The sequence below is a fragment of the Notamacropus eugenii genome, chromosome 6, assembly GCF_028372415.1.
Source record: "Notamacropus eugenii isolate mMacEug1 chromosome 6, mMacEug1.pri_v2, whole genome shotgun sequence".
NCBI classification, from domain to species: Eukaryota; Metazoa; Chordata; class Mammalia; order Diprotodontia; family Macropodidae; genus Notamacropus; species Notamacropus eugenii.
The window spans coordinates 122,191,980-122,214,721 of record NC_092877.1 but is presented as its reverse complement, the minus strand read 5'-3'; the positions used below and the strand labels follow the sequence as shown (position 1 = coordinate 122,214,721).

The window sequence follows — 22,742 nt, the reverse complement described above, 5'->3', positions numbered from 1 at the left end:
TTGATTCAGGCATATATGTAAATTACATGGCAATATCGCTTTGATTCAGGCAGTAAGAGCCCTGTCTGTTGGTCTTCATCTCTCTGCTTATATTTTATTGTATGTTGAATGTAATTAAAGTTATTGGTCCCTTGGAAGTTGCCTTTACTCTCCAAATATAGACTGAAGAACCTGTGATATGTCAGGGTGCTTATTGATACATATGCTATAGTTGGCAGGATCTGAATAAATTAAAAGGAAAGTATGGGGTTTTGTGGGACGGAGATAATTGTCTGTTGTTTCCCAGTTGTGGTGGTTATAGTTCTGTGGAGCCACAGGAGGTGGAGATGTCCAGAGTCAGGCCTTCAAGTGGATTAACCTGGTTCCAGGTTGTGCTGGAGAGGTGAAGGCCTTGAGATTGTATTATATGCAGAGCTATGGAACAGGATCGGAAAACTGCCTGCCTAAAGACCCAGCAGAAGCCAAGAATTGCCTGTATGATGACCTTGGTGAGGTGAGAATAAAAGTGAAGAACTGCCAGTGTGCCAACCTTTGATAGGTGTGTGGTGGAACAGGAACAGAAGTTGGAGTGGAGAGCTGCCAGCTTGTAGACACAGGTGGGAGCTGGGAGCAACTGACTCCTCCTGGAGAAGGAGGAAGAACCCAGGAGCTCAGAGTTCAGCCCTGGGGTAAGACAGCTTCTGGAAGGCACTGAGTGTGCTTTTTTGTAGCATTCTCCTGGGACAGTTTGAGATCAAGGGGGTGGAGTTGCCTGTGGTGGGTAAGGGGAAGTCCCCTGTGTAACAGTAAGCACCCCAACATACACAGGGGGGCCCTGCTCTCACAGGTTCTTTGATGCACTTCTCTAAAAGGAAAGGCAGCTTTGAGGGGTTAACAATCACTTTAACCAAGCACATATATCATTCTCCTAGTTCCAGGGAACCAGTACCCTGAACTTCAGAGAAAACACAGAGGAGAAATCAAAGATCAACAGACATGGCTTCCTCTGTCTGACCATAGTCAATATATATATATCTCATAAATCCAACTGTCTGACCATAGTTACCAGAGACGGAAGCACCAAGATCTGGGTTTTGAAGCCAGGAGACTCCTTAGGGGCTTCCCAAAGTTTACCTCTGACCAAATAAACACTTCTAGTCAGTAAGCCCCAAAGTAAAACCTCACGATTAGAGTATATACTTTTCTGAGCCAGAGGACATGACTCTGACCTGGTGCCTCAATAGGAAAAAAAGAAAAAGAAAAGGTACTTGAGACCCTTTCTACAATACGACTCCCCAAATCAAGCTTCCCTCATTGGGCCTATTGATATATGGGGAAGATCTTTAATCATGTTATTCAATCAGAGGCTCTTTTAGTAAAACAAAAACAGCAAAAGATCCTACTTTGCTTGGCCCTGCACTCCAACCCCCAGGATCCTTAGCCTCACAATCTAAATGGCTGAGGATCCTGGAACAAATAGATGTTAATGTTTCTTAAGAATACACATTTGCAGAATATGTAACATAGCAACTTATTACTGGCGTGGCCAAATGGCTTTAAACAAACAAAAAGGTATATGCATAACATAACATCATTCTTTGAGGAGAGAGCAACCAGCTCCTCCTTCCTCAATCCCAAACATACATGTCCTAGCAAAGTCCTCTTGGGATTTATCCTCCCCACCCTGCACTCTCAGATGCATGCTCTGATGAGCCAAGTCAGTCTCAACTCAACAGTCTCTTCTGCACAGTATCCCCTCACTTCCAAGGCCATAGGGGCAACTGGTCCATAGTACCATCAGGGTAGAGTCTGTGGGGGTACCCACCATAGGCAACTCCACCCCCTGGGTCCCAAACTGTCCCAGGAAAACACTGCAAAAAAAGCAAACTCACTGCCTTGCTGCTCAGTCCCCATCTTGCTCCAGGGCTGAACTCTGAGCCCTTGGGTTCCTCCTCCTCCTCTAGCAGGAGCCAGCCTATCACAGCTCCCTCTTGAGTCTGTGTGAAGGCAGCTCTGCACTCCTATTCGTCTCACTTCACCAAGGACAGCACACAAGCAGTTCTCTATTACTGCTGTGTAATTAACCAGGCAGTTTTCTGCTCCTGTCCCTCTCATCTCACCAAGGTCAGCACACAGGCCATTCTCCCCTTCTGCTGGGTCCTTCAACACACAGTTTTCCACTCCTGTTCCAAGGCTATGCATACAATACAATCTCAGGACATTCAATCTTCTAGCACAGTCCAAAGCTGGACTAACCTACTCCAGCCCGGGCCTAGGCCAATCCCCACCTCCCTGGCTCCACAGTGTCATAGTCACCACAACTGGGAAACATGAGAAAGTAATCCCAGTCCCCATACTTTCCTTTAAGTTTATGAAGATCCCATCCTTGTTGCCATAATGTAAGAGTAAGTGTCCCAACATACACAGAGGGGCCTGCTACCAGAGATTCATTGATCTGCTCCTCTAAAAGGAAAGGCAACTTTTGAGGGGTTAACAATCACTTTCATAAAGCACATATCTCATTCACCAAGGGCAGCTAGGTGGTGCAGTGGATAGAGCACCAGTGCAGGAGTCAGGAGGACCTGAGTTCAAATCTCACCTCAGACACTTGACACTCAGTTGTGTGACCTAGGTCAAGTCATTTAACCCCAATTGCCTCATCCTGGGTCATCTCCAGTCATCCTGACAAATATCTGGTCACTAGATTCAGATGGCTCTGGAGGAGAAGTGAGGCTGGTGACCTGCACAGCCCTCCCTCACTCAAAACAAAGTCAAGTGCAAGTCATGTCATTATTTCTCTGATGGCACGGTCTTCTTCAGCAATGAAAGATGAACACACACACACACACACACACACACACATATCATTCACTGAGTTGCAGGGAGTCAGCACCCTGATCTTCAGAGAAAACACAGAGAAATCAAAGATCAATAGACATGGCTTCCTTTGTCTGACCATAATCAATACATATATCATAAATCAACAGACAGGTCTAACTGTCTGTCCACAGTTAACCAGAGAGGGAAGCACTCACATTTGGGTTTTCTAAGACAGGGGCTCCTTAGTGATTTTGCAGAGTCCTTCTCTGGCCAAACACATACTTCCAGTCAGTAAGCCCCAAAGTAAAACCTCACCCTCAGTGTAGTCATACACTTTTCAGTTCCACAGGCAGGAACTAAACCAAAAAAACAAAAGGTACTTGGGACCCTCCTATATAACACCTCCCCTAATCAAGCTTCCCTCTATGGGTAGGCCCATCTGATGGGTGGGGAGGAACTTCTTAAATCATATCATTCAATCAGTGGTACTTTTATTAAAACAAAAACAGCAAAAGATTCTACTTTGTTTGACCTTAAAAGCATGAGATCTGAGAAATGTGTTTCAGCTCTTTTGTTGCTGCAGCTCTGTGGCTTTAGCTCTGGGTCCTGTGGGAAGGTCCTGGTATGGCCCATGGAGTATAGTCACTGGATCAATTTAAAGAGTATCCTGGATGGGCTGGTACAGAGGGGCCATAAGGTGACTGTGCTGACACCTTCAGCTACTGTTTCTGTTGATCCTGGTAATTCATCAGGTTTCCATGTTGAGGTTTTTCCTGTGGCAAAAAATGAAGAAGATGTGGCTTTGTTTTTCGAAAACTCGATCACACTTTGGAGTAATGAGTTTCAAAAGCTTTCAGTCTTAGAGTGTGGTGTAGTCATGAAAAACTAATTTTTGAGTTCTCAAGGCTTATAAAACAGCAGTGTCTGAGCACTGTTTTGAACAAAACCTTATAAAGACATTGAAGAAAGGTAAATATGAAGTTGTTATTTCATATGGTCTATTTCTTTGTGGTGAGCTCATAGCAGAGATACTTGGAATACCCTTTGTCTATAGTCTGCGCTTCAGCATGGGCAATAGCCTTGAAAAATACTGTGGAGGACTCCCATCCCCTCCTTCCTATGTGTCTGTGCCCATGACCATGTTGACTGACAAGATGACATTTATGCAGAGGTTAAAAAATATGCTTTTCTTCATTTACTATGGCTTTTGGTTTCAGAATTATGATATGAAGGATTGGGATCAGTTTTACAGTGATGTGTTGGGTAAGTCTGTGGTCCCTTTATGGTTTATATATCAAACTTGGTCAGTGATTCTCTGACATTTTTATGCAATTCAGTATGGATGAACAGGAGTTTAATGTCATGAAAATAAATCAGGAGTTGTCTTTAATTTTTTTTAATTGAAATCAGATATGAGAAGTTTTGTGACCAAATAACTCACTTATCAATAAAACATGAAAATTCCCATATCATGTCTGCTAAATAGGCTTAAGTTTAAATCTTCAGTCAAAACAAAGAAGCAGGAAAATTAGAGTAATGAATCAATGAAATAAGCATAAAAGCATGTATTAAGCACCTATTACCTGCCTGTTCCACTGTGCTATGTTGTGGGGTCTAAAAAGAAAAGCTAGATAGACCCTTGCCCTCAAGGAGCATTTTAGTGGGGAGACAGTGCACAGAGTAAGTTACAGTTGTAAGTTCCACAATGAAGTCTCATGGTCCTAATGATAGAGGAGTGGGGAATATAGTGGCAAAGCAGATGATAATGAGTCCTCTTTGATGCTATTACCACTGATACAAAACAAACCCATTTCTGATATTGAACCCTCTGACAGCACTTTGATGGTGACCAATTACTTTCTGAGATTCTCAGTAGCTGTGGCCTTTGAGGAGGCAGGGATTAGAGCTCATGAAGAAGCAGGTACCAGGTTTGTTGTTGTTGAGTCATTTCAGTCCAGTCTAACTCTTCGTGAACCCATTTGGAATTTTCTTGGTTAAGATACCAGAGTGGTTTGCCATTTTCTTCCTCATCTCACTTTACAGATGAGGAAAATGAGGAAAACCAGGTTAATGACTTGCCCAGGGTCATAAAGCTAGGATGTGTCTGGGGTCAGAATTGCATTCAGGAAGATGAGTCTTTCTGACTTCAGGCCTCATACTCTTTCCACTGAGCCACCTACCTGCCCCTCATTACCCAGTTGCATCTCCACAAAAAATGATTACCTTGACAATGGCTGTGGGAGCTTATGTGGGAGCAGGGCCAGTGGTGTGGGATGAATTACTGCTTTATGATTTCTTGGGCTTCTTTGTCTGTTGATGGCAATTCTGTTTTGTTTGTGTTGATGGTGGCAAGGATGATGGGTCTCTTCTTCAGAAGAGCTGTTCCCCTCAGTGAAGACTGGGAGAGTCAGTGCTGGGGGGCAGACTGGAAGCACAACCAGTGCTCTCAGAGGCAGGTGATACTGCTAATCCTGGAACTCTTGGTCTCACAGTCCTAGGCTGTTTACGTCATGGACTGAGAGGGGGGGTGGTGGTCAAGGTGGGGACAATAAGTTTACTTCCTTGCCTACACCCTGGCCCTCTCTCAAGGTTCTTTGCTGCTTCAGCTAAATTGACTTACCAGTCCTGTCAATAGTGTTTGGTTTGCCAAAGGAAAAGTTCTCCTTAGTCTAGATGCTGTCCTCAGAAACTGTTTAATCTCGTTTGTTTATTTGGGGGGGGGGGGCGGGGTGGACAGTTTCAATACATATTGAAGTAAGGAACGTTGACTTCTTTATACACTTGTGGCAATCCATTTAATCAGCAGGATTTCAAAGCCTTCTGTTTGTCATTCTCTCTATTGTGGACAACCCCCTTTGCCTTGACCTGAGATTGTTCAGTGCACAGTTGTTTGTACTAGATCAATAGAAATATTTGTTCTGGGGCATACAGTACTTCCTGACCTTAACTGCTAAGGTCAAGGGTGACTGGAGGCAAATGACTTAACTTTTCTTCTAGATGCTGCCTCAGAGATTATTTTAGCACTCTACTCCTTCCCAAAAACACTGAAGGTTACTTTGAGAATCTGTAAGAAGTAAAATAGAAGAGATAATCCTATTTCCCTGTCTATATTACTTCTACATTTAGCAACAGTTACCTTCTAAATGAATGATATTTTGGTAAACCTACCACCTTGGAACAAATGAAGAAGCCACAGGCAAAGAGCTTAATCTATAGTACTGCAGTTTAATGAAGAATATTGGTGACAGCTTGAAGACTGCATACCGAAAAGCAGGGAGATGAGATGCTGCTTAGACCTGGTTCACCCTGTCCCCTGATCAAATATCTGATACAGCAGAGACTTGTTATCTATGACATGTTATTGGGGAAAAGGGAAAAGTCTAAGAAGAATAATGAGGCTGAAACCTTTGGGGAAGCTGTTTAGCCTGGCTGGGCCTCAGTTTCCTCAGCTGTAAGATGATGGTCCTGGTCTAGATGAGCTTTAATATTCCCTCAGTCTCCTATAATTGGATGGTGAGACAGAGACAGGAGTAGGAAAATGGCAGCATGAGCTGATTCTAAGAACTGAAGGTCCTAGAACAACTTCCAGGAGAAAAGGCAGATCAAGTCATAGGAAGAAAACATTATTTCAAGGGAGAGACTCCAGAGGGAGAGTGGCTAAGATCTCAAGGAAGGTGGCAGCACAGATTGCATCATAAATACAAGTGAATTGACCTGAGTCCCAAACAAGTAAAGTGTTTTCCTTTTAATCTCTTAATCAGTCTTTAAATAAAATCTAAAAGATGAACTTTCAGATTAATATTGGAATAGTGGAAGAAACCCCCTTCCCCTCCAAGTGTTGAACTCATTAATAAGAGACTGTCCTTGAGTTGATGTTCAGCTAAGTAGAGTTTCTTCAAAATATATTAAAGAACACTGTTATACACATGATGGACTAGAGTGGTTGGGGTGGGGAAAGAGTACTGCCAGAAATGCACTGAAAGTGGGGAAAAGTCTCACCCCAAAGGTGAGTTCTTTGATAGAAACACCTTTCTCCTTTTGAACCTTTGGCAGTAGAAGGAAAGAGAGAACTATAGATCTTTTAAGGCAAAGACAAAATATTGAGCTGTTGCTGTGTTTGATGATTGTCTTGGAAAACCATGATAGGATGCTGCTCAAAAACTATTCCATTTGTAAAAAATGCATTGTAAAAAAACAAAGACCCTCTTATCAGAGAATGGTCATTCATCAAAAGCTGAGGAAGGGCATTAGGATTCCAAGTAATTCTTATGAATTAATTCAAGGTATTAAAGAAGTTTACTTACTTGCCTACACCCTGGACATGTAGTCCAAATCATATTTACTGGCTAGGAGTCTAAGGAAGTAGGTAGAACTGTTAATGCCTGAAGCTTAAAGAAAGGAGAGGAGAAATAAGTCAAATAGTGATTGATCACAGTTGATTTGAATGAGAGAAGGTATTTAACTTTTGTCCCTGAATCAAATGAGTGTGGTGTACAGTAGGAATTTGGGGGGAAAGTAAGAACAGAGGAGTTATTTCATTTATTCCAAATGTCTTTTGTCCAGCCATTACAGTCCTTGCATGCAGAAGTAATGTTTATTACTTTGTATTTCAAGCAGGTAGTTGGCAAAGTAAATGAGAGTGCTTGGCCTGGAATCAGGAAGACTTAAATTCAAGTAGTCCTCTGTTCCTGCACAACTCACTTCACCTCTTTTCTCCTCAGTTTCCTCATCTGTAAAATGGGGACAGCAAGAGCACCTATGTCATTTTACATTATTGTTAATGATCAAGTAGTGTAATAATTGTAGAGCACTTAGCCATCACCTGGCACAAAATGGACCTTAAAAATGTTTGCTTTCTTTCCTCATTATATAGTATCATGCTAACAGGAGCTGTTCTTGTAGATTAAATACTTCCAGAATTGAAAGGATTTAGCAAAAAATTCTTGAGGAAAGAATACGAAAGTACAAAAGTAGAAAATTTGTCAAACTAATAGATGCATTGAAACTTAACATAAATCTACTTTTTCTACCCTCTGGCATTGAAAAATTCATGTCCTACATGAAGTCTTTTCTGACACTCCCAGTTAGTAGTGATGTCCGCAATTCTTTCCATAAATTACTTTGTATTATGTACATATATGTATATATAACATACAAACACATATGTTCATACATGAGTATGTATACATACATGTATATTATACATTGATGTTCAGTCATATCCAACTCTTTGTGACTTCATAGATCATAGTGTACCAATGCTGTCCTTGGGGATTTCTTAGCAAAGATATTGGACTGATTTTCCATTTCCTTCTGCACTGGCTTAAGGCAAACATGATCAGTGACTTGCCAAGGGTCCCTCAACTAGTATTTATGTGAGGACAAATTTGAACTAATTTGGGTCTTTCTGACTCCATACCCAGTGTTCTATCCAGTGAGCAATTCAAGTGACTCCATAATGTATATCTATCACATGCACACACATGTGTATACATACATAATATAGATTACACACATGCAGATATATATTTATACATATACATATAGGTGTTCCTCACAGTAGAAGGTAATGTACTTGACTTTGTTTTAACATGAAATTGTAACACAAAGTATCATTGCCCCCACCACCTGAAGACCTGCTTTATTAGATTTTACTTCTTCCCCAGGGTTCTCCAGTATTTTTAAGGGGATTGTAAAGGTACCAGTGGTCTTGACAAATGACTTGAGCCCTCACCAATGTTTTTCCTCAGTTTTAAGGGGTGTCCTTTGGACCCCAGTTTCACTGGCTACAAATAGTCAGCTTATCTTTTGCACAGAACTACTTACTATGAAAAATATAATCACAAATATACAAACTTATACCCCCAACCCATAGGAATCATAATTCTCATCTACCTGCATTGCCCCAGTCTCTTAGGAGGAGAAGGGGATTAGGTTCATAGCTTAGCTCAATTCCTGTTCACATTGCATCCTGGGCCATCTGCAGCCATCCTGATGAGTGTCAGACCACTGGAGTCAGTTGGTGACATTGCACAGTCCTTCCTCACTCAAATCCAAGTCAACTGCAAGTCATGCCATCATCTTGATGTCATGGTCCTCTTGGAGAATAAAAGACAAACACAGCTACAAGAACAACCAGCTCAGCTCCTATAGAGTATGATACAGTTCCAAGTCAAATATCCCCCTAGGATTCCAGCCCCAGGCGTGCTGCCTTCTCAGGGTTTCTGTGCTGGCCCCACTGACTGTACTGTACCACCCTGTCAGCAGTTCTCATAACAAGGGCACCAGAGCGATCACCTCCAGAACCTGAAGCGGAAGACAAACAACATAGAGCAGAAACACACCCAGGCCCATTGCTGGATCGAAGGCAAAAGAGGAGGAACAAGGGGAGGATTTTCCTGCCCAGAGTCACCAAAAAGGGCAGAACTGAACAGTGGAGGAAAAGTGGGGCTGAAAAGGGCAAATGGCTCTGTCTTGCAAGATTTCAAGACATAGGCAGCCATTCAAAGCATGCTATCCCTCCCATGTGGTAGAGGATTCACCAGGCTTCATGTTAGGTAAATTGGACATGCCCAAAAGGCCTCTCTTAGGGGAATTTCCACCTCCATGCTGGAACTGGACATGCCTAGAGAAGCCTGGGTTACTTAGCATTATCTAGGTTTTGTGGTATTTTTAATTATTTTGCTGCAAATCGTCTAAGTACCTTTGAAACTGGTTCAGATGGCACTTGGTAGTATTGTGAGCCTCCTATGGTCCACCATGTTTGAGGCCTCTGTGGAAAACACAATAACATATAAAAAGTCTTGAAAGATAGGATAGAGCCAAGTTGTAAGGTCTTTAAAAGCAAAACAGAAGAGTATATTTTTTATTTTCAAAACAAGAAAGAGGCACTGTCATTTACTGATTAGGCGAGTAATAGGATCAAGTCTTTGCTTAAGGAAAGCAACTTTAGCAGCTGTGTGGAAATGGATTAGAATGGGGAGAGACTTGAAGAACAGAAATCAATTAAAACCATGGCAAGAGGTGATAGTTTTGAAGTCAAGAGTGGGGAGAGTGCTTTGGGTGTGAAAGAATTCACTAAGATTTCTGTTTTAGCCATCCAGGAGCTTTGTTAACATGAAAGGCCATAGACCTATACTGCACCCACAGGGCTGAACAAAAGATATGGTTATTTGAGGGGGACTAAGTTTATATCAACATCATCTTAACAGGGAATTATACAGCCCATAGATTTTAGGGCTTTATTGTGTTAAAATGTTAAAGACAGGAAGTGTTTTTAGGGTTTTATGGTTGGGTAAAGATTAAGCCCAGTACAGGGGACACACAGCTTAAAAATTAAGGACAAGACAGGGAGGAAACAGGATAAGCAGACAGGAACAATTCTTTTTCTTTTAATTGAATTATTTTATTTGTTTTCAGTGTTTGACAAACACTTCCATATATCTTAGATTTTTTTTTCTACTCCCTCTCCCTTATTCCCCCCTCCCTCTCCACTTCCTCCCTCAGACGGTGTACAATCTTATATAGGTTTTACACATACATTCCTATTAAATGCATGTTGCATAGAGGAATCAAAATGAATGGCAGAAACCATAAAACAAAACAAAACATAACATAATACAAAAGAAAATGGTCTGTTTATGCCTGCAATCCAATTCCATAGTTCTTTCTCTGGATGTGGAAGGTGTTTAGCCTCAAGAGTCCATTGGAAATTTTTTAAGTCCATGCATTTCAAAGAAGTGCTATGTCTACCAGAAAAATTCCTGACACACTGTGGTTGTTGCTGTGTACAAAGTTTTCCTGGTTCTACTCCTTTCACTCAGCATAAGTTCATATAAGTCTTTCAAGGCTTCCCTGAAGTCTTCCTGTTCATCGTTTCTCACAGCACAATGGTATTCCATTACATTCATATACCACACAACTTGTTCAGTCATTCCCCAACTGATGAACATCCCCTTGATTTACAGTTTTGGCCACCACAAAGAGAACTGCTACAAATATTTTGTACATGTGGGACCCTTTCCCGTTTCTGTGATCTCTTTGGGATAGAGTCCCAGAAACGATATTGCTGGGTCAAAGGGTATGCACATTTTTGTAGCCCTTTGGGCATAGTTCCAAATTGCTCTCCAGAATGGTTGAATCAGCACACAGCTCCACCAACAATGAATTATTGTTCCAACTCTCCCACATCTTCTCCAACATCTTCCTGTTTTGACATGTTAGCCAATGTGATAGGTGTGATATGGTACCTCAGAGTTGTTTTGATCAGCACCTTTCCAGTCAATAGTGATTTAGAGCATTTTTTCATATGATTATAGATAGTTTTAATTTCATTCTCTGAAAATTCCCTGTTCATATCTTTTGACCATTTATCAATTGGGGAATGACTTGTATTCTTGTACATTCGACTCATTTCTCTATATATTTTAGAAATAAGGCCTTTATCAGAGATAATATTTGTAAAAAATCTTTCCCAGTTTTCTGCTTTCCTCCTAATCTTGCTTTCATTAGGTTTGTTTGTGCAAAAACTTTTCAATTTAATATAATCAAAATTATCCATTTTGCATGTCATAATGTTCTCTATCTCTTGTTGGGTCATATATTTCTCCATTCTACATAAATCTGATAAATACACTATTCCTTGTTCCCCTAATTTGTTTACAATATCAATCTTTATAACTACATCATGAATCCATTTGGACTTTATTCTTGTATATGACGTCAGGCATTGGTCTAGGTCCGGTTTCCGCCACACTGTTATCCGGTTTTTCCAGCAATTTTTGTCTAACAGTGAGTTCTTAACCCAGAAGCTGGGGTCCTTGGGTTTATCAAACGGTAGATTGTATATTTATTAACTACTCTGTCTTGACTACCCAAACTATTCCATTGGTCTGCCCCTCTGTTTCTTAGCCCATACCAAGTGGTTTTGGTGATTGCTGCTTTATAATACAATTTGAGATCTGGTAGGGCTAGACCACCTTCCCTAGCATTTCTTTTCATTAGTTCTCTTGATATTCTGGAACTTTTGTTCTTCCAGATGAATTTTGATATTATTTTTATTACTCTAGAAAAGAAATATCTGGTAGTTTGATTGGTATGGCACTGAGTAAGTAAATTAATTTAGGTAGAATTGTCATTTTTAATACATTAGCTAGGCCTACCCACGAGCAAATGATTATTTTTCCAATTACTTAGATCTGACTTCATTTGTGTGAATAGTGTTTTGTAATTGTGTTCATATAGTCCCTGGGTTTGTTTTGGCAGGTGGACTCCCAGATATTTTATAGTGTCTACTATAACTTTAAAATGGGACTTCTCTTTCTATTTCTTGTTGTTAGGTTTTGTTAGTAATATATAGAAATGCAGAAGATTTGTGTGGGTTTATTTTGTAACCTGCAACTTTTCCAAAGTTGTTTATTATTTCAAATTGTTTTTTAATCGATTCTCTGGGATTCTCTAAGTAGATCATCATATCACCTGCAAAGAGTGATAACTTAGTTTCTTCTTTGCCCATTCTAATCCTTTCAATTTCTTTCTCTTCTCTTTTTGCTACAGCTAACATTTCTAATACCATATTGAATAACAGTGGTGATAATGGACATCCTTGTTTCATCCCTGATCTTATTGTAAATGCATCTAGCTTGTTCCTATTGCATATAATGCTTGCTGATGGTTTTAGGTAGATACTGCTTATTATTTTATGGAAGGTTCCATTTATTCCTATGCTTTCAGTGTTTTCAATAGGAATGGGTGTTGTATTTTGTCGAAAGCTTTTTCTGCATCTATTGAGATAATCATGTGGTTTTTGTTGGTTTTATTGTTGATATGATCAATAATGCTAATAGTTTTTCTAATACTGAACCAAGCCTTGTATTGCTTGTATAAATCCTACCTGATCATAATGTATTATTCTCATGATAAGTTGCTGTATTCCTTTTGCTAATTTCTTATTTAAAATTTTTGCATCTATATTCATTAGAGAAATTGGTCTATAATTTTCTTCCTCTGTTTTGACTCTTCCAGGTTTAGGTATCAGAACCATATTTGTATCATGAAAAGAATTTTATAGGATTCCTTCTTTGACAATTTTCTCAAATAGCCTTTATAGTATTTGAATTAACTGTTTGAAGTGGACATTATTCCCCCCACCCCCACCCCCGAGCCCCTGGGTTGAGAAATGTCTGTTGAGTTTCTAGGCAGGGTTGGGCCTAGTAGCCACTTTCTGTTGTGCCCCTTTACCTAGCAGTACCTAGGAACCCCTGTCAAAACTGTTCTGTGAAAAATGTGTGCTACTGGAACTGCAAGGCTGTACCAGGAAGTGCTAAGATGCTTAAAAGGCACACACACCTTTGTTCGGGGCTGCCTCTTCTGAGGACAGCCGCCGGCTAATAAAGACACTCCCAAATTCTCAATTGACTCTTGCCTGTGCTTGTCTCGGTCTGTCAATTTCACTGTTCTTTAAATGTTTGATAGATTTCACTCGTAAATTCATCTGGCCCTGAGACTTTTTCCTAGGGCATTCATTTATGGTTTATTCAAATTCCTTTTCTGAGATGGGTTCCTTTGAGTACTCAATGTCCTCTTCTGTTAATCTGGGCAATTTATATTTTTTAAAATAGTCATCTATCTCATTTAGATTGTCAAATGTATGGTCATAAAATTGAACAAAGTAATTTCTGATTATTGTTTTGATTTCTTCCTCATTGGAGGTTAGTTCACCCTTTTCATTTTTGATATAGGTAATTTGGTTTTCTTCTTTCTTTTTTTAATGAAATTGACCAAAGGTTTATCAATTTTATTGGCTTTTCATAAAACCAATTCTTAGTTTTATTTATTAGTTCAATAGTTTTCTTAATTTCTATTTTATTAATCTCTCCTTTGGTTTTCAGTATTTCTCATTTGGCATTTACTAGGGGATTTTCAATTTGTTCTTTTTCTAGCTTTTTCAGCTGCTTGCCCAATTCATTGATCTCCTCTCTCTCAATTTTTTTCATGTAGGCAGTCAAAGATATAAAACTTCCCATAAGAACTGCTTTTGCAGTATCCCATAAGATTTGGTAGGTTGTCTCATTATTGTCATTCTCTTGAATGAAGTTGTTGATTGTTTCTATAATTTGTTGTTTAACCAACACATTCTTTAGGATTAGAATGTTTACTCTCCAATTACTTTTTGGTTTATATTTCCATGCCCTTTGATTACATTATGTTTTATTGCATTATGATCTGAGAAGTATGCATTGACTATCTCTACCTTTCTGCCCTGGATTGTGAGGTTTTTATGGCCTAGTACATGGTCAATTTTTGTATATGTGCCATGTATCCCTGAGAAAAAGGTATATTCCTTTCTATCCCCATTCAGTTTTCTCCAGAGATCTATCATATCTACCTTATCCATAGTTCTATTCACCTCCTTAACTTCCTTTTTGTTCATTTTGAGGGTAGATTTATCAAGTTTAGAGAGCAGGAGGCTGAAGTCCCCCACTAGTATAATTTTGCTATTTCTTCTTGTAACTCCCTTAACTTCTCCTCTAAGAATTTGGATGCTATACCACTTGGAGCATATACATTTAGTAATGAAATTGTTTCATTGTCTATGGTGCCTTTTAGCAGGATATAGTTTCCTTCCTTATCTCTTTTGATTAGATCTATTTCTGCTTTTGCTTTGTGTGATATTAGGATTGCTACCCCTGCTTTTTTTCATCAGCTGTAGCACAAAATATTGTGTTCCAACTTTTTACATTTACCATGTGTGTATGCCCCTGTTTCAGATGTGTTTCTTGTAAACAACACATCTTTGGATTATGATTTTTAATTCATTCTGCAATCTGTCTGGAAGAGTACCACCCATTCACATTCACAGTTATGATTACTATCTGTGTCTTTCCCTCTATCCACTTTCCCCTTGTTTATGCTTTTAGTTCTCCCTTCTCCCTTCCCCTTCACAATGGAGTTTTAATTTTTGAACACTGCCTCCCTCATTCTTCCCTCCCTTCTTTCAGCCCCCTGCCCTTTTAATCCCCTTTTCCCTTACTACTTCTTCCCTCCCTTTTAGCCTCCCATCCCTTTTCTTTCCCCCATCCCCTCCTACTGCCTATAGAGCCAATTGTATTTCTATGCTTAACAGTTTGTTGTACTCTACTTGAATCCAATCAGATGAGGGTACCTCTCAAACAATGCTCATCTCCTTCCTCTCTTTTCCTCTCCTGTAATATATTTTCATTCCTCTTCCTGTGACAGAATTTATTTTTTTCTGCCTCTTCCTTTTCACATCTCCCATTACAATCCCTTTGTGTCCTTAAATCGCATTTGTTATCATCATATCATTTAATTTATACCCACTCCCTCTATCTATGTACATCCCTTTTACATTTCATAATAAACGTACAATTCTCAAAATTAACAAGTATCATCTTCCCTTATAGGGATGTAAACAGTTTGCTCATATTGTGTAGCAAGTTTTTTCCCCCTATTTACCTTTCTATACCTCTCATGAGGCCTGCATTTAAAGATCAAATTTTCTCTTGAAATTTTCTCTTTTCATCAAGAAAATCTGGAAATCCCTTATTTCATTGAATGTCCGTCTCCTTGTCTCAAATATTATGCTCAGCTTTGCTGGGTAATTAATCCCTGGATGCTGTCCCAGAATATTACATTTTTATATATTATATTTTATATATTATATTATTATAATTATATTATTATATATTTTATATATTATATATAATTATATGTTATGATTATATATATTATATTTATTACATTACAATATTACAGAATATTGCATTCCAATTTCTTCGATCTTTTAATGTAGAAGCTGCAAGGTCCTGTGTGATTCTGACTGGAGCTCCTTGATATTTGCGTTGTTTCTCTCTGGCTACCTGCAGTATTTTCTTCTTCACTTGATAGTTCTGGAATTTGGCAGCAATATTCCTTAGTGTTTTTAGCTTGGGTTCCCTTTCAGGATGTGATCAGTGAATTCTTTCAATGAGTATTTTGTCCTCTGGGTCTAGGACTTTTGGACAATTTTCCTTGATGATTTCATAAAATGATATTGTCTGGGCTCCTTTTTTCATCATGGCTTTCTGGTAGACCAATAATCCTTAGATTTTCTCTCCTGGATCTATTTTCCAGGCCAGTTGTTTTTCCAGTTAGATATTTTACATTTTCTTCAATCTTTTCATTCTTTAGATTCTGTTTGACTGATTCTTGATGTCTCCTAGATTCATTAGCTTTTACTTGCCCAGTTCTATTTTTTATCAAATTGTTTTCTTCAGTTAACTTTTGCATTGATTTTTCCATCTGTCCAATTGTTCCTTTTGAGGAGTTATTTTCTCCAGTTCAATTTTGTACTTCCTTTTCCATTTTTCCAATTGTCCCTTTAAATTCTTCTGTGGTTTCTTTTTTTTTCATATTTTTAAAGTCATTGGTCAGTTTTTCTTCTGTTTCTCTAGTTTGGGTTTTAAAATTCTTTCTGAGCTCTTCCAAGTAGGCTCTTTGTGCTTCAGACCAGTTCATATTCCCTTCTGAAGCTTCAGATGGGAGTAGTCTCAATGCTAACCTCTTTGGTATTTGTGTTTTGACCTTGTCCCCATAGAAAGATTCTGTGGTCTTCTCTCTTCTGCTTTGCTTCTCCTCATGATAATAACCCTTTTCCTGACTTTTAAAGTAGATCTCTGTGTTTGGGGCACAGGGAGCTCTGTCTCACTGTTCTTGTGCCTAAAACTTGAGGCTTTGTGTGTTGTGGTCCCTGGTACTTTCACCTAGAAACTAAAATGCTGCAGCTTACCTGGTGTTGAGCTGGCTGTTGTTGGAGAGCAGAAGTCAAGTGAGGTCTTTTGGGTTTCCCCATATTTTCCCTGCAGCTAGTTCATTAAGTGTGGGTGAGGGGTGGTTTGGCCACTGGAGGTCTCATCTGCTGAGCTACAGCATAGGAAAGCTCAGTGGTTAGTGATCCCATCTGTGCTAGTGGCTTCTCAGTTCTCTTTGGGTTCTGAGACACCCCTGGGGTCCTGATGTTGGCAGTTGCTGGCTTCACCCCTCCCTGGGGCTCGGGATCTTCTCCTGGTTTGTTGAGGTGGGGCTGTCTGGTACAGCTCTAATCTTGTACTGGTTGCCTTTGGCCACAGCAAGTAGAACCCTCCTTAGTGATCTTTCAAATCTCACCAGCTAAGAGTCTGTTTACCCCTTTTGCTGCTTCCACTGTTTGAGGGTTTTTCCCAGGGAGATATTCTCTGGGGTCATCAAGACCAATAAGGGGAGGGAGATAGCAACTACTGATCATTCTGCCATCTTGAATTGAAGAATGATTATTCTAATGAGGGGCTGGAGAAGTGACTCTGACCATGTCACTCACAGACAAAAAGTGAGTTATCTCAAACCCAGGAACAATTCTTTTGTTATAAGACAATGAGAATTTTAGGGTATTTTAACATAAGTGGTAAATGACTTTAGGATGTTCTGAAGTTACAGGATGAGCTACAGTATAAACCTCCCCTCCCCTTACCTTAGCAGGGCCCTCCGCAAGTCCTGGAAAAGCATCCATAATATTCTTCTTAGCCTCTGGCATATTATTTGGATCCACATCAATTTGAGAGATGATGAGGGCCTGAGCTAAGAACAGTAACTGTGGATAAAGAGAGAATTTTGGTAAGAGAATTTGTGAGAAGAGAGAATGGGGAAGATTCAAGAGATTCTGTGTAGATATCAAAAGCAGGATTTGGCAACTGATTGGATATGTGAGGGTGGAGGTGAGAGAGGGTGGGGAGCTAAGAATGACACTGGGGTTTTATAGAAAGGAGACAGGAAGAATGGTGGTGTCTTCAACCTAGTTAGGAGGGAAAATGGAGGATGGGAGAAAGATAATGAATTTTAGAGGTAAGATATTGAATTCTGTTCTTAAGGCCATTCTATGTTGGCATGCATTAGTACGAATTCTTTGTCAGACTCCTTGTCTTTTGGGGTCCCTACAAACATCACCTCAACTTTTTAGGCATGCAACCCAAAAGGAGTTCTGCATTAATTGTTTTTAGGGTAGTGGTAAGCCCAGTGCAACCAGAAATGTGAATCAATATGAAAATTTCCAATAACATGAGCAACAACTACAGATACCACCCCATGCCTAAGTGAGGTCAGATAATTGAAAAGTATCTGAAAGCTCAGCAACACTAAGCCACATAGCAGGAATTCCTGCCAGAACATCAAGTGCTGCTAGAACAAGAGATAATTATTAATATGATGACTTGGGATGTTTAGAAGAGACTGTTCCCATTTGTTTCAGTTACTGAACCTGCTACATGCCCAGGCCAGATAAATTGTCCATAGACTCAATACTGTGTGTATCATGACACTCAATGGGGAGAATATCAAACCCTGGTCTGAAAATTCAAAAGTATTGGAGAGGTTCAGGAAAACTATCTGACAGGAACTCCTGGAATAGGATCCGGAATTGAAGTCCAAGTCCCAAAAACAAAAGCAGTTCAAGAAGACCAGCTGAGGGATGAAATGGTGTCAAGATATTAGGAGACAGCCTGTGTTCCAGGGCTAAAGTCCAGCAAGCAAACTGCCCTGAGTGTGGCATAACAACAAGCCTTTGCACTCCTCCTCTGGATGATCTCACCCTCTGGCAAAATCCTGTACTTAGTGTATCTCTTTGACCAGCACCAGTTGTTCTCTGAGCTCAGACTTGTTCTGATCATGAAGCCTTGCTATGAATCAAATTTATCACATTTTGGCTCTTACCCCTCACTGTCAGAGCTACAGCTCACTGTGCAAACCATTACTATAAGTATTGAGATCTCCCCACACTCCCTCAGGTCCCCTGCCCCCTCACTAGGGGTGGGACCAGGCACATGTGTTTAATCTCACTCCTTGCTTGCAAGCTGCTCCCCTAACTTTGAAATTAAACATTCTTGACTATCCTGTTTCTAAGACTGCTCTCTTAAGGTTCAGCCACCCACAAGTTGGAGACAGGTTCGGTCCTGTTGACATTGGCAGTTGCTAACTCAATTTTCTCAGCTACTTCTGGGAGGCCAAGGCTGGTAAGAGAGCTCATCCTGAAATCTAATGGCAAGGAGATTTAGGATACATTTCAGAATTAAATCTGTTTGCTTTTAAAGAAGGAAACAGTATTGATATTTAAGTAGTGTTAATTCTTAGACTCAGAGCAAATTAATCTATTCTATATAATCCCTGATTAAAGTAGCAATAAATTGTAGAAGTATTAAATTTTGTACAAACTGGGGACTTTTATACCAGCTAGTAATCTGTCATTGATACTTTTTTCAGTTTTTTATATTTATTTTTAGTTTTCAGCATTCACTTTTTTGAGATTTTGGGTTCTAAACGTTCGACCCTCTTTTCCCTTCTCCTTCCCCAAGACTGCATGCAATCTGATATAGGCTATGCATGTACAATCTTATTAAATATATTCATACATTAGTCATCTTCCATTGATACTAAAGCTATGCTCTCTATTGACTCCTTACCTGGTTAAGGCCTCTTTTTATCCTTTTATAAAGGAATAAGTTCCTTTTCTGAATAAGGAATCTAGAGATACCAGCCAAATTTTTATCTTTTTATTGGTTACTTTGGTGATATAGCCTGCTACAGGTTGGTAAAGCAGGAATAACCATGAGCTCTGAGAAGTGGGTTTCAGCTCTTTTGCTGCTGCAGTTCTGTTGCTTTAGCTCTGGGTCCTGTGGGAAGGTCCTGGTATGGCCCATGGAGTATAGTCACTGGATCAATTTAAAGTACATCCTAGATGTGCTGGTACAGAGGGGCCATGAGGTGACTATGCTGACACCCTCAGCTACTGTTTTTGTTGATCCTGGTAATTCATCAGGTTTCCATGTTGAGGTTTTTCCTGTGGTGAAAATGAAGAAGATGTGGCTTTGTTTTTTGGAAACTGGGTTACGTTTTGGATTTATGAGGTGCCAAAAGTTTCAGCATTTGAGTATGGTGCTGCAGTTCAAAAACTCTGTGAATTATTCAAGGCACATGAAGCAGAAGTGTGAGAGTGCTATTTTGAACAAAGACCTGATCAAGACATTGAAGAAAGACAAATATGAAGTAACTATTTCAGATGCTATGTGTCCTTGCACTGAGCTCATGGCAGAGATACTTGGAATACCCTTTGTCTATAGTCTACGCCTCAGCATGGGCAACACCCTGGAAAAACACTGTGGAGGACTCCCATTCCCTGCTTGCTATGTGCCCCTACCCTTGACAGTATTGACTGACAAGATGACATTTATGGAGCGGGCGAAAAATAAGCTTTTCTTCATTTACTTTGACTTTTGGTTTCAGAATTTTGAAATGAAAAATTGAGATCAGTTTTACAGTGATGTGTTGGATAAGTCTGGAGTTCTTTTATGATTTAAATGTCAAACCTTTTCAGTGATCTGACATCAGACAGGGATTGAAAGCAAAAAAGGTTAAAGGTGTCATAGATCTTCAAGATGATCCAGGTCTTCCATGCAGATGCACAGGAGCACTAGATACTAACTATGCTCATTGAGCTGGTATTCCCAGTGAAGCCTTTGGTCCAGATTTAGCCTGTGCTATTAGGGGCCTCAGTCTTCCTGGTCTATGTAGTCTAGGTGAGACACTTAACTTGCAAGGTTATTAGATTTCTAAACTAGAATTGGGATTAAGAGCAGCCAAAGTAAGTAACCAACTAGAAACAGAGCACTGACTCCAACACCTCCACACAAGCCTTAATTATCATTTTTATTCATTTGCAATAAGTATCTTAACTCTCATCATACTGGTGTCACATTCTAGGTTTTATTCCTACCTCCTTAAGTGCTCCTCCTCTGACTCTTCTAAGGTTCATTACCTTAACTGAAATTTCCCAAGGCTCTGTCCTTGGCAATTTTTCTTTTTCTGTTTTTTCCCTTGACTGAAACTTCATCTATTTCCATTACATAGATGATGCTCCAACTGATAATATAATAGATCTAGCCCTGACCTAACCTTCCTATGGAACTTCATTCCTCTACTTTCAGCTGCTTCAGTAGTTCCCCCTGCTTACTCCTATAGGCACCTAAACTCAACATGTCCAAAAACTGAACTCCTACTCTCCCCCATTTGGAAAAGAACCACCAGGAAGGTCATAGGTTTCCCTCTGCTATTTATTGTCTGTGTGGCCTTGAGCAGGTCACCTTATCTGTGTCTCAGTGTTCTTATCTCTGAAATCTGAGGGACAAACTAAATGACTTCTAAGATCCCTGATATTTCTCATTCTGTGGTGTTGGGATTCTGAGTTACTTAAAAATTATTATTTTTTTGTTTTTCAAGTGACTTTTAAAGAAAATGTATTCATTTGTCCCTCTCATTGTCACTTCCACAGTATTTGTTTTTTAAAAAGCATTCCTTAATACATACCTACATAGTCTGGAAAAATAAGTCTTCACATTAACCATGTCCAAAAATATATGGTTCTTTCTTCATTTTACTTTTGTCACCTTTTTGTCAGGATGTGAAGGGTGTTTTCCCTTTCACTTCTTTGGACTTGATCATAGTTCTAAAATCTTTCAAGGTCTCTTTCTCTAGAATGCAATCTTTCTTCACTGTGAATCAGTTCATAGAGGCCTTCCCAATTTTCTATGAAATTGTCCATTCCATATTTCCTTTTTTAAAAAAATTAGTATTTATTCATTTTTAGTATTCTTTTTTTTAAATATTTTGAGTTCTGAATTCCCTCCCTTTCTCTGAGCTTTCCACCAACCATCAGGAAAGGAAGAAATGTGATATCAATTATGCACGTAAAATCATGCAAAAACGTATTTCCATGTTAGCCATGTTGCCAAAAAGAAAGTAAAAATAAATGACTTCAATCTACATTCAGACTCCATCAATTCTCTCTCTGGAGTTGGTTAACATTTTTCATAAGGAGTCCCTCAGAACTATCTTGGATCATTGCATTGATCAGAATAGCTAAATCATTCAAAGTTGATCATCATACAATGTTGCTGTTATGTGTCCAATGTTCTGGTTCTGCTCACTTCAGTTTCCATCAGTTCATACAAGTCCTCCCAAGTTTGTCTGAAGCCAACCTTCTCATCATTTCTGATAGCACAGTAGTATTCCATCACAGTTACATACCATAACTTATTTAGCCATTCTCCAATTGATGGTCATCCCTTCAGTTTCCAACTCTTTGCCACCACAAAAAGAGTGGCTAAAAATATATCTGTGCATATAGGTCCTTTTCCTTTTTCTTTGCTTCTTTAGGATATATTCCTAATAGTGATTGTGCTGAGTCAAAGCTCACATACAACGATATAGCCCCTTAGTCTATGTTCCCCAGAACATCTCTCATCAGTTTGTAATTCTAGCAACAGTGTATTAATGTCCTAGTTTTTCCATATTCCTTCCAAAATTTGTTATTTTTCTTCTCTGTCATGTTAGCGAAGGACAACTAGGTGGCACAAGGGATACAGTGAGGTGCCTGGAATCAGGGATATTTATCTTCATGAGTTCAATATGCCTCATATACTCACTAACTGTGTTATCCTGGGTAAGATACTTAACCCTATTTACCTCAGTTTGCTCACCTGTAAAATTATTTGGAGACAGCAATAGCAAACTGTTCTAGTGCTGTTACCAAGAAAATCCCAAATGGGATGAGAAGGCGTGAGATTCAATTGAAACAAATAAACAACATGTTAGCTAATCTGGTGGATTTAAGGTGGTGCCTCAGAGTTGTTTTGTATTTCTCTGTTCAGTAGTGATTTTGAGCATGTTTTCTATGACTATAAATAGCTTTGCTTTCCTTTTTTGAAAACTGCCTTTTCACATCCTTTGACCATTTGTAAATTGGGGCATATCATGATTCCATTTCATTTACGTAGTATAATTTATTTAATAATTTCACAACATGAGAACTCTTTAGTTTCCAGTTTTTGTTTATCTCCAAAAAATCTCTTATAAATATTGTTCTA

General features: G+C 39.4%; 1 protein-coding gene across 11 annotated transcripts in view; it reads left to right on the top strand.

The window, feature by feature from the left end:
- The window catches only part of LOC140511757 (UDP-glucuronosyltransferase 2A2-like), a 255,003-nt gene that overhangs the window by 142,286 nt on the left and 89,975 nt on the right, over nucleotides 1–22,742 (top strand). The window contains exon 1 of one of the 11 annotated variants that reach the window (XM_072620964.1): nucleotides 3,842–4,062. The exons of the other annotated variants lie outside the window; for them this stretch is intronic. Coding sequence (XP_072477065.1) covers nucleotides 3,867–4,062 — 196 coding nt within the window. The 5' untranslated portion in view covers nucleotides 3,842–3,866. Of the gene's footprint in view, nucleotides 1–3,841; nucleotides 4,063–22,742 lie in introns of those variants that run through there. 11 annotated transcript variants of the gene reach the window in all.